This window comes from Mangifera indica, chromosome 1 (assembly GCF_011075055.1).
Source record: "Mangifera indica cultivar Alphonso chromosome 1, CATAS_Mindica_2.1, whole genome shotgun sequence".
Taxonomy (NCBI): domain Eukaryota; kingdom Viridiplantae; phylum Streptophyta; class Magnoliopsida; order Sapindales; family Anacardiaceae; genus Mangifera; species Mangifera indica.
In genome coordinates, this window is record NC_058137.1 from 25,814,401 (window position 1) to 25,825,801 (window position 11,401).

Genomic DNA, 11,401 nt, shown 5'->3' on the forward strand with positions numbered 1-11,401 from the left:
AAAATGTGTTTCAAAATTTTTCAATATTTTTGAAACTTCCCAAAGTGTTTCATACCAATTTCAGGGCGTTTTGAAAACGAAAATGATTTTGAAATGCACCTGTGGTTCTAGGGATGACAATGGGGAGGGGCGGGGAGGGGATATCAATCCCCGTCCCCGCCTCGTCCTCGTTACGGGGATAACAAAGAATCCCCGTCCCCTCCTTATAAAGGAAAATCCCCTCTCCGTCCTCGTCCGGTCCCCGTGAGGAAAAATTCCCTCCCCATCCCCGCCCCGCCAGTCCCCGCGGGGAAAAATCCCCTCCACATACCCGTAAATATAAATTTTAATTCTTTTATGTATTTCAATAAATAAAATAAATAATATTCTCTCAAAATATCACTTGCTACAAAAACTACAAAAACTACAAAATATTCATTGTTATTTTAGTTCAAATACAAAGTTTTTATAAAATCTAACAATATGCAATAATCAATCTCTTCATTAGTAGCTCTTCATGTATGTGATTTAGAGTAATTTTATAATAACATTAAATTTAACACTTTTCATTCACTTCAATTGATTTTATCAAGTTTATATTTTTTTTTGTGTAAAACCTGATGGATTGATTGACTAAGTTTTGAAGTTGAAATATAATTAATTTGGTGTATTTGCATTTTATGATAATGAGATTCTGGGGTTTTTTTTAATATATTAGATTAATAGTTCAGAAATTAGTAAAAACTGATAATTGATGATTCAAAAATTAGTAAAATTAAAGTTATAGTTTTAATAAATCATAATGTAAAAATTTCTAAAACTTAATAGTTTAAAAATTATTATATTAATATATTATATTTAGGGGGTGGGGTGGGGTGGGGTGGGGTGGGGAGAGGCGGGGCTTGGACATATGTATCCTCGTCCCTGATTATAGAGATTTTTTTCATCCCTATCCCCATCCCTTTCTCCATTTTTATCGGAGAATCCCTTCTCCATTAGGGTTGGGGAGGGTTGGGGCCCCTAAAGTCAAACACAAATTCCCATCCCTATGTGCTTCCTTGTTTATTACTCGTCTTTCGTCTGCCACTAGTAGACCGCACCAGGGGGTTATCAAACTATACTATAGAACATTTAGTTGAGAGGACATTGCATCTTAATTTATAGTGTTTTAATTTAGGCCAAAAGACTTGCTCCCACCCAAGGTTAAGTGAAATCTTAATTTCATACCCGTTAACTTTTAAAAATCTAAATTCTCACCTATGAGTAAAATTCTATTAAATGTTAAAGACAAAATTGTTATTTAATAAAAAATTTAAAAAACTAATGATTTATTGCATTTTCTCCTCTCAGTTTGAAAATCTAACAAATTTTCTCACTCAAAGTTTGAAAAGTGGCAATTTCACTCTTAAAATTTTGAAATCATCATCGAAGATGGCGAAGTTTGCCTTCTTCGGTTGTGTTGGCTCTTCTTCGCTGCTTATCTTCTCCTATTGACTTTTTTCTATCCATCGATGACAAAGATTTCTTCCGACGAAGATGAAATCGTCTTTTTTGAAGTTAATTGCTTTAATCATTGGGTGGGAACAAGTCGGCAGGGAGAGATAACCTAGGTGGGAGGATGAACGCGACTAGAGATAGCGAACTTCGTTGTCTCTGGTGATGGTTTCAAAAAGGGTTAAATTGCTACATTTCAAACTTTGGGTGAAAAAAAATATTAGATTTTTAAATTAAGGGAAGGGGAATGTAATAAAACTTTAGTTTTTAAAATTATTTTGTTAAATAATGGTTTTACCCTCAACTTTAACTAAGAATTTTGACATAATTTTACTTATGCGTGGGACTTTGGGTGCGGATACATCAGAGGAGACATTCAGTGCAACAAAGTCCCTGGCAGAGAGGGGATTGGCTCAAATACCTTTGACCATGGAATTGATATGGTTTTTGTTTGTCTTACTACTTTGTGTTGATACAAAATTAGAGAAAAAAAGGGTAAAAATCTTCTTTATTCCATACTGTATTCAGGAACTTTTGGGAAAGAGGGGATAAATGTGGGTGGATGCCTCTGTTCAATTTGGTCTGCTATTGCAGAGTTCTGACTGATTGGTTTGTAGGCTTGGCAAGGCAGTGTTGTCCTCCCAGGATTACGCTGGCTTCGTTGTAAATCGGATTTTAATGCCAATGATTAATGCAGCATTTTTTACAGTTTATACTGGAGTTGCAACAAAGGAGGAGGTTGATGTGGGAATGAAGCCAGGAACAAACAATCCAATGGATCCTTTAGAGCTTGTGGATTTCATTGGATTGGATGTCTGCTTGTCAATAATGAAAGGTCTTCAAGCTGGTCTAGGGTGTAGTAAATATGCTCCCTGTCCTCTTCTTGTTCAGTATGTTGATGCAGAATGCCTTGGAAGAAAATGGGGAATTGGAGTTTATGACTACCGTAAAGCACCTGAAGCGGTAAAATCAAAACCTCGCCTTTGAGATACATTATTAAAACAATGAGTTGAAAACCAGGGTAGCTTTGTGTATATGATGCATGACTTATCTTTTAGTCAAGATCATCTGTACCTTTTGTATATATGATAAATCATTGCAAATACTGTGATGGTTATTAAATATTTTCTTTCCTCCTTTTTGCCTTTCCGTTAGAAATTAAGTTGCATTCTTCCCAACCTCGAAAGATGCATCCCGCAGCCAAATCTGCTTGAAAGTTGGATGCTTATTACTTTAAACTGACTGAAAGCTCAGAATTTATGAATTCACAGTGGGGTTGCTAATGTTAGTACCTTCTTGAAGCTGATTCCAGATGCAGCCATCAGAGTGAATCATGGGTAGGCAATAATATGTTTTTGCAACATTTACAAGTAATGGCTATTGGAGCTTCAGGAACCCATTAGTCAAAAACCATAATGCTGAGGCAGCATCATTAAAATGCATGATTCTAGTTCATTCTTAATCATACAATCTTTGAAATGCATCTTTACATCATTTACAAAATTAAATAACTTGTTAGCAGTTGATTGAGATAACTTCTATGTTAATCCTTATCACCATGCGGAAAGTTTTCAAGCTTACGTTATTTGTTGCTTGACAGCTTGGGGAATCTTCTACTGCAGACAAAGAAATCAAAGTGATCAGCTAAATTTCAATATGAGCGGCCAGATTTGGCCCACAAGAGAGAGACACCTGAGTGATGTATTAACTTCGTGTTTTGATCGTATTCAGGAGCAGTTATCGCCACGTCACATCTTACTATATAGTAGTGAGGGTATTTTTGGGAAACTGAATTACTCATGTTAAATAAATAAAAGTTTAAGTCTAATAGTTTATTTTACAAGGCGCAAGGACTATTTTTTCTTTAAAGTTTTTTTTAATCCCAAGTTTTTATATTTCAATTTTAAAAATTCTATTTATCTATTTATAAACGATTAAAATTAATATAATTTTAATCTCTTAAAATTTTATCTCTCTCCCTCCCTTTTCCTCAAACTTTAAAACCTAAAATTTTTATCTTAATTCAAGTTTTAAAAAATAATAGTTCTCTTTTAAGATTTAGTTTTCAGATCTCTAGTGTCATCTCTGACGATATTGTCAATGATCTCTTTCTCTCAAAGTTTTTTCTCTCTCCGGTGGTTTCTCTCTACTTAGTTAGATACTCGATCGGTGTTCAATAAAACTTGAGAGATAATGAGAGATGAAGAGCTTCATTAGGAAAACAAAGCTCTTCGTCTTTCTAGACAAAGACGAGGATCCCATCTTCGTCTGTCTTCCAAGACAAAGGGAAGATTTTTGTCTTCATTTTCTAAGACAAAGAGGTTTATCAGGAAGACGAAACTCTTCGTCTCCTATCATCTTCCAAGGTTCATTAGACGTCGATCAGACGTCTAACTAAGTGGAAAGAGATTGTCAGAGGGAGAGAAAACTTTGAGAGAGAGAGGCTGTCGACAATGATATTGGAGATGACACCGGATATCTGAAAACTAAACCCTTGGGGGGTTGTCATTAAAGGAAAACTTTTAGTTTTTAAAGTTTAGGAGAGAAAAAATAGATTATATTTTAGTTTATTTTTAATATTATAAATAAAATGATAATTTTGTTGTTAAAACCGTTAATTTTAATCAATTATGAGTAAATATTTAAGATTTTTAAAGTTAAAGGAGAAAAACTTAGGAAAACAATATACTTTGGAAGGGAATAAGTCCTTTGGCCATTTTACAATTACTGTCATAAATAAAATAAGGATTTGATCTTGATATGTTATTAACTAATTTTAAACTTAAAACATTCTTACTCACACATTTCACATTTTTTGTCACTTAAATAACTTTTGGGACCCAACAGTTGGCATTATGGGCAGCACCGCCTTCTTTATTGATAGTGATTGAAATGGAATCCAATCAATGAGCAAATACTTAAAATATAGAGAAAAAAGTGGCACAAAGCGGTCAGAGAAGTAGGGAAGCCTCACTTTTTTATACATTTGTTGGTGTGGTAACATCTTTGAGACCAAAAGGAAGGCAAGAGTAGCTAGCAATGAAGTTCTTGTTCCAGTGTCCATGCTGCTCATGTTTCTGCTTCATGAAGCCCCAGAAAGGCAAACCAAAGGTGAAGGATGCTAAAGAAGAGAAGAAAGAAGCCAAGGAAGAGAAGAAGGATGCCTGAAAAACCAAACTGGTGCATGGAAACAAATGTAATGTTTGATTTTCTTTCTTTCTTCATTCTCTTTTTCTTGCTTTAGTAATTTGTCTGCAGCATTTTTGACAAGAGTTGGTACGAAATGCTTGTTTGGGATCTTTCTAAGATTGTCTATTACTGCTTCTACTTCCAGTTGCAGTGTATAAACAAAATAAAATATAATCAAGGGTTATGTTTGCTGTAATGTAGCAAAATTATGGTAATTTCTTGCATGGATTGTTTGATCAGTAAAAGCTCCGCCTATCTTATAGACTGCCTTTAAATTTTCTCATAATAATTGCAGTAGGAAGTATATTAAGGTCTAAATTTTGGTTCCAAACTGAATTGCATCCAAATTAAACAAGCTGTGAAAATTTTGCGACCCAGATACCTTAAAAGGCCAGAGAAACAGCACAAACATGGAAACCAGGAAAATATAACCATTGAAAGTTTTAAAAATGCAACTCCAGATACAAGAAAGTAACCTGGAACTCTGAAAAAAGGACCTGGATATTAAAAGTTCTGAAGCAGGAATTTTAGATCTCCACAACAGAAAGTAACAAAAGTAACAGGAAATTTAATCTCTGCAGCCAAGACAAACAAAGCTGTTAAGGTAAAAAAAAAAAAAAACCAGTTGCATCAGATAATCTGAATTTCAAAGCAGATATGTTAATAAAATTCCCCTCTGCAGCAGGACCTACATTCTTCAAAGAAAGCAGTACCTACATTCTTCAAAGAAAGCAGTACCCATTCAGAATCTGGACCGGTGACTGTAGAGATTGGAAATGTTTGGCATAAGGGACAAATTCTGTGGAATTATTAATCTAGCTTGAAAATCATGTATGTAACTTAACTGAATGATGGGCATAGTGGGACTTTACAGTGGTAATATACTATACCAGGGGCTTCCATTCTGAAATAATCTCAATTGGGTCTAGATGTTGTGTCTAGCATCAAAGATTGTGATATCCAATTCGGACTTATTTAATACAGTGCAAAAGATTTAAAAAAAAAAAACAGATTCGGTGGGCTTGGGCTACAAATGAACTCTGAGTATACAGTGACCTGGGCAACCAAAGACTGATTTAAGGCCGTTTGTGAAGATCCCACCAATTGCAAGTACCGGCTTTGATTTGAGCAATGAGAATGATACCAACCCTGCATTTCGAAGATCTTCCCTATGGCTATGGCTACTGCAATTAGAGGATTCTGGTGCTAATTATAATTGCCATAGATGCTGCACATCTCAAGGGAAAAAATTTGGGCTTCTTGTTAGTGGCTATATGCAAAGATGGTAATGAGAAAGAAAAATTGTTTCTTTCGACATTTGAGTTTAGCAATGGTGAATCTGAGCCCTCTTAGGATTGGTTTTTAACTAAGCGGCTGAACTTGTAATTGTGTCGATAGACATTCAATTCAAACATCTATAAAGTTGTGCCCGATGTTCTCCTCCTTGTTGTTCATGTTTCTTGTATCTACCACATCCATTTGGGTTTAGTAATGGTGAGTCTGAGGCCATGTTCAAGTTGTACTTCCAAGTTTTCAAAGAAATATCGGGGTTGCATTACAATCCATTTACATGGAGAATTTGTTAGAGTTCTTTGTTATATGAGCAAAGAATAATTATTTATAAATTTAAAATATAAACAACTTTATTTTGGAGTCAAAATGACATTTTTCTATGATACTAAGCCAAATTCAAACATTTTCTATTATATTAAACTCAAGCTCGTAATTTTTAGAATTTGTGTCCAAATTCGAGTACTTGGGTATTTCAGTTCACGAAAAATATGAAAATTTGATTGGGCTAATTCGTAATTCAATTCTCGATCCAATTTTGGTCCCCCTTTTCTTAAATTTCTCTTCATTTTGCAACACTTAGTCCCTTCGATAGAGAAATTAATGAACTTGTGGACACAAACAGCGAAGACAAGACTGACATTATTCTGAGGTCCCATTCTGATATTTCACTGAAGGCAGAACTCGTGTGAACCGCAGTCATTAGGGGAAAGAGACAAATTTTCATGCATAGGCTATGAGATCATCATGAAATTTATAGCTATTTTTATCACTGAGTCAGAGGAAAAAGACAATTAAATAGGAAAATAAGCTCCACGCCGCCGCTAGGAATGTAATGTGTGACAACTGACATGTCGCAGACATATGTAATTCTAAATTGTACATTTTTCTGTGCTCTTTCTTTGGTAATTATTCAAGAAATCCTGAAGATAAGAAGATAATTAGAGAAGATGTTATCAGACACAAGTTTAGGCGATGGCACACGCTTGTTAGAGGCGGCTGGTGATGATCATGGAGAAAAAAGTTGGAGGAAGAAAGTTTTGGACTGGGAAGAAGCCAAGACCCAAGTCTTGTTTTCGCTACCCATGATTCTTACTAATGTTTTCTACTATGCTATCCCTCTGGTTTCTGTCATGTTTGCCGGTCACCTTGGCCAGCTTGAGCTTGCTGGCGCCACTCTTGCCAATTCTTGGGCTACCGTCACTGGGTTTGCTTTCATGGTAAGATTCAATCACTTTTAATGTTCATTAACATGATTTGTGTGGCTTTGGTATGCTTTTGTTTTTGTTTCTGTTGATATTTTTGGCTTGATTGGCTTCATTTATATTTATGTTATGTTGCTTCCATGGAAAATCTATCAGGTTATCAAAAACCCAATAGAAATTTGAATCTTATAGGTGAATTAGCTCTTCATAAAGAAAGCTTCATTTTTTCCCCAAATTTGTAGCAGTAAGAGTTGGTTTATCCATATTCATAATTTGCAATCATAATCTATAGGCTTTTTGTTTTTCCCGTGAAATTGAAAGGGATAAGTAAGCAACTTCAAGGAACCAATTTTATAACTGGGAAGTCCATGATAAGTGTAATTAATAGGCTAATTCTCTTCTCATTTCTGCTAGACTTTCTGTTTCTTTGTGGTGCTTCTGGGAGTCTTTGACATTGTCTTATCTATTCTTGTTTTAGATAGGGCTAAGTGGAGCACTTGAAACACTTTGTGGTCAGGGATTTGGTGCAAAATTATACAGAATGCTGGGAATATACCTACAAGCTTCATGCATCATATCGTTCTTCTTCTCGATAATCATATCCATTTTCTGGTTCTATACAGAGCCTATACTGGTTGTATTTCATCAAGATCCCAGTATTTCAAAACAAGCAGCTCTTTATATGAGATATCTCATTCCGGGTATATTTGCATATGGCTTTTTACAGAACATCTTAAGGTTTCTTCAAACTCAATCCGTTGTCATGCCAATGGTCTTGTTCTCAGCGCTACCATTGGGCATTCATTTCGGCATTGCATATCCTTTAGTTCATTGCACATCGCTTGGTTTCAAGGGAGCTTCCTTAGCAGCTTCAGTTTCATTGTGGATATCAATCCTTGTGCTGGTAACATATGTGTTTTGTGCAAAAAAATTTAAGCACACATGGGAAGGATTTACTTGTGAATCATTTAGTTTTATCCTCACAAACTTGAAACTAGCCTTGCCCTCTGCAACAATGGTATGGTAAGTGCCCCAAATTTTTATCATTTTTGTTACAAACTTACTGTTCTTTGATTTCAATTCCTAAGACAACCATAGCCTCATTTAACTAAATTGATTAGAATCTTGAATGCTCTACCATGTTGTATAAAAGTTTAAGAATCCCATTTGCCACAGAAGTCAAAATGTCATCACATCCCCTAAATCTTACTAGTTATTTATTTATTTTTGTTCTTTTCCAGTTTGGAGTACTGGGCCTTTGAGGTTCTTGTGTTCTTAGCTGGATTGATGCCTAACTCAGAACAAACCACTTCATTGATCGCAATGTGGTGTGTTTCACTTCTGTTTGATTTTCTCCCTTCCTCTTTTGCAATCCTAAACTGGGTTGTGATTGCTTTTTTATTTTCTGGTTTCTATGATCTGCAGTGTGAACACAGAAACCATTGCTTATATGATTACCTATGGTCTCAGCGCCGCAGCGAGGTTAGTTGCTATAAAGTAAAAGAATTTCTACTGCATTGGGTTTTAGAAAACTAATAGAAACAAGACTTGTATTTTTGTGACAGCACGAGGGTGTCAAATGAATTGGGAGCAGGAAATGTCAGTCAAGCGAAGAATGCCATGGCTGTGACTCTTAAGCTCTCTATCTTCCTTGCTCTTATAGTTGTTCTTGCTTTAGCCTTTGGCCACAATATCTGGGCTAGCTTCTTCAGTGATAGCTCTGAAATCATTAAGCAATTTGCCTCTTTGACACCCCTTCTTGCAATCTCGATAATGTTTGATTCTGTGCAAGGTGTCTTATCAGGTTTGTATCATCCAAATATTCCACAAAAATATGCAAGGTTCCAAACATAGAAATATTTCAATTGTGAATGCAAGAGAGTTTATGATGCAGGTGTAGCAAGAGGATGTGGCTGGCAACACTTGGCTGTGTGGGCAAACTTAGCAACATTTTATTTCATTGGCATGCCAATTGCAGTACTTCTTGGATTTAAGTTAAAACTTCATGCTAGTGTGAGACCAAGTTTAGAGTATTTTGTTAAGAACTTCTTCATTTCTCATTCTTTGAATTACTGACAATGAATGTTTTATTTGGTACAGGGTTTGTGGATTGGTTTGATCTGTGGTCTCTCTAGCCAAGCCAGCTCCCTTTTATTGATTTCGATGTGTCGAAACTGGACTAAAATGGCCATTCTTGCAAGCAGAGAAACTGAAACCCCAAGCCTAGTATGAAGGGTGTATAGGTGAGGAGGGAGGTGTAATGTCAGATTATTGGAGGCGACTGCCAAGTTGTAAAACTTTCGACAATTTTGTTAAGAAACAATAAAACTATATGTTCACACTTTTAAGTATATACGTGTACCCATTTATAGCATTGCTTGTTCAGAAACAGTGTGTGATATGGCGACCATGCCATGGCAGATTCTGACTGGTTAGGCAGCCAACAGTTCATTATGAATGAATGGAAAGAAGGGGTTTAGTACTAATTAATATGTGTTGACACAAGATAATTTTTACTTTTTCTTTAACAATGACACAAGAAAACATGATGACCTCATTGAAGGTAGAATTGTTGTAAATTACACCCCTCCACTATTTAATAAAATTTTGTTGAAGACTTCTAAAATTGAAAACATGTGAGATAAAAATTTGAATATCCATTTTTCAATTGGTTGGAGATTTTACCTTTCCCATAGCTGATGTTTTGTATCATTATCAAATTTCACCCATTCACATAAAAGATAATCATTTAGTTCCACACCAATGATGAAAAAATGTTGGCACAAATATCTTATTGATCTAACTCACAAGAGATACCAAAGAGATGTTTGGCTATTATATATGTAATACCCAAAATTCTAAACTCATTCGAAATGGAGTGCTACTTATCGGCTATTGTGACATTAGAGTTATTTTTTATGTCTTTTTGAGTAATAGTAGAACAAACCTTAGTGACAACACTAACTCTTATAAGAGAGGGTGAATGAAACACTTATAAACAAATCTCATGTTAATAAAATATAAAAGAGATGTTAGATTCGAAGTGTATTTTATATTTTTTGAAAATACTAAAATAAGGCTGATTAAATTGTCTGTAAGCTTTCTATCAAGATGTATTTTAGGTTACAAATTTCAAAAATCAAATCATGTAAATACTTCATTCAAAATAGATAATATATTGATAGTGGATTAAAATAAGTTACTGAAGTAAAGATATTACAAATTATACCCTTCATGAAAAGTATTTTCTTGGATTCTTTCGCATAGAAAACGATGAACATGCTAAGTAATTGTTACAAATTACACCAAGAAAAAACAAGGGTACTTTGTTTCTCTTAACTTCTCTCTTTCTTTATCTCCCTTGTTTCAATTAATTTCCTGTTGAATTATATGCTCTATTTTGGTACAGGGTATGTTGACAGCAATGACAGGTTAAAGCTGTGGTCTCAACTCTAGAGCTTAGCTGGGACACTGTTTTTTATTTCATGCATAATGTAGAAGCTAAAGTAAAATGGAGTTTCATTATAATATTACCAAGTGTCGTACTTAGATTTGTTTAGATTAGACTCATAGAAAATGTTGCCTTTGGATAATGAGTGTCATAATCAATTATGACTTAACTAAAAATCACGCTCTTTTCTTTGCTCCAAAATCTTCACGTTAAACACGTGTTTTTAATGTTTATAATGTCAAACAATGCATACTGTTAACCAAAATTAGTGCTCATGATTCCTAAAAGATACTTGAAAAAGAAAGAACATACAATTGTTATGCAATATTTTATAAATAGAAAATATACAACTTTCGCTACAGAGTTGTGGGTCGTCTATCATAGATTAAAGTTTTCTTGGGCATGTTGTCTTCTAAGAGTTAAGGTATAATTTGATTGTAAGGAGGTGATTGATACCATTTTTAGTACGCTGAAGGACTATTATTCACCCAAGGTTTAGTTAAAAGATAGATTCTCACCTATTAATTTTCAAAAACTTAAATATCTATCCATCAGTTAAAATTCACCATTAAAATTAAGGGTAAAATGGTCATTTAACTAAAAATATTAAAAAGCTAAAAAATTATCACATATCGCCCCCTCTAGGCTTAAAAACTAACATTTCCCCCCACCCAAGGTTTGAAAATTCGCCATTTCCCCCCTAGGGTTTGAAATTTTTTCCCAATTTTTTCTAGTGAGCTTCTTTATCAGCATTTCCGTTTCTGTCAATCTCTTCCTCCTAGAGTTCTCTCCC

At 34.7% G+C, this 11,401-nt stretch overlaps 2 protein-coding genes across 5 annotated transcripts; both read left to right on the top strand.

Moving 5' to 3' along the window:
* The first annotated feature begins 1,287 nt into the window (after positions 1–1,287).
* On the top strand, positions 1,288–3,312 carry LOC123213166 (3-hydroxybutyryl-CoA dehydrogenase-like). The gene is made up of 2 exons (XM_044632546.1): positions 1,288–2,436; positions 3,074–3,312. Exons 1-2 carry the CDS (start codon positions 2,152–2,154, stop codon positions 3,119–3,121), a joined length of 333 nt encoding a protein of 110 aa, XP_044488481.1. The 5' UTR covers positions 1,288–2,151; the 3' UTR covers positions 3,122–3,312.
* A 3,415-nt stretch (positions 3,313–6,727) lies between these two features.
* LOC123209116 (protein DETOXIFICATION 19-like) lies at positions 6,728–9,531 on the top strand. 4 transcript variants are annotated; one of them, XM_044626903.1, is made up of 8 exons: positions 6,730–7,172; positions 7,636–7,791; positions 7,885–8,180; positions 8,399–8,485; positions 8,583–8,639; positions 8,723–8,961; positions 9,052–9,170; positions 9,258–9,531. In XM_044626903.1, the coding sequence occupies exons 1-8, from the start codon at positions 6,903–6,905 to the stop codon at positions 9,387–9,389; spliced, it is 1,356 nt and encodes a 451-aa protein (XP_044482838.1). In that variant the 5' UTR covers positions 6,730–6,902; the 3' UTR covers positions 9,390–9,531. The 4 variants fall into 4 exon arrangements, with proteins under 4 accessions (XP_044482831.1, XP_044482838.1, XP_044482847.1 ...); XM_044626912.1 differs by lacking the exon at positions 7,636–7,791; XM_044626886.1 differs by having other exon boundaries at positions 6,731–7,172; positions 7,636–8,180.
* The last annotated feature ends 1,870 nt before the right edge of the window (positions 9,532–11,401 follow it).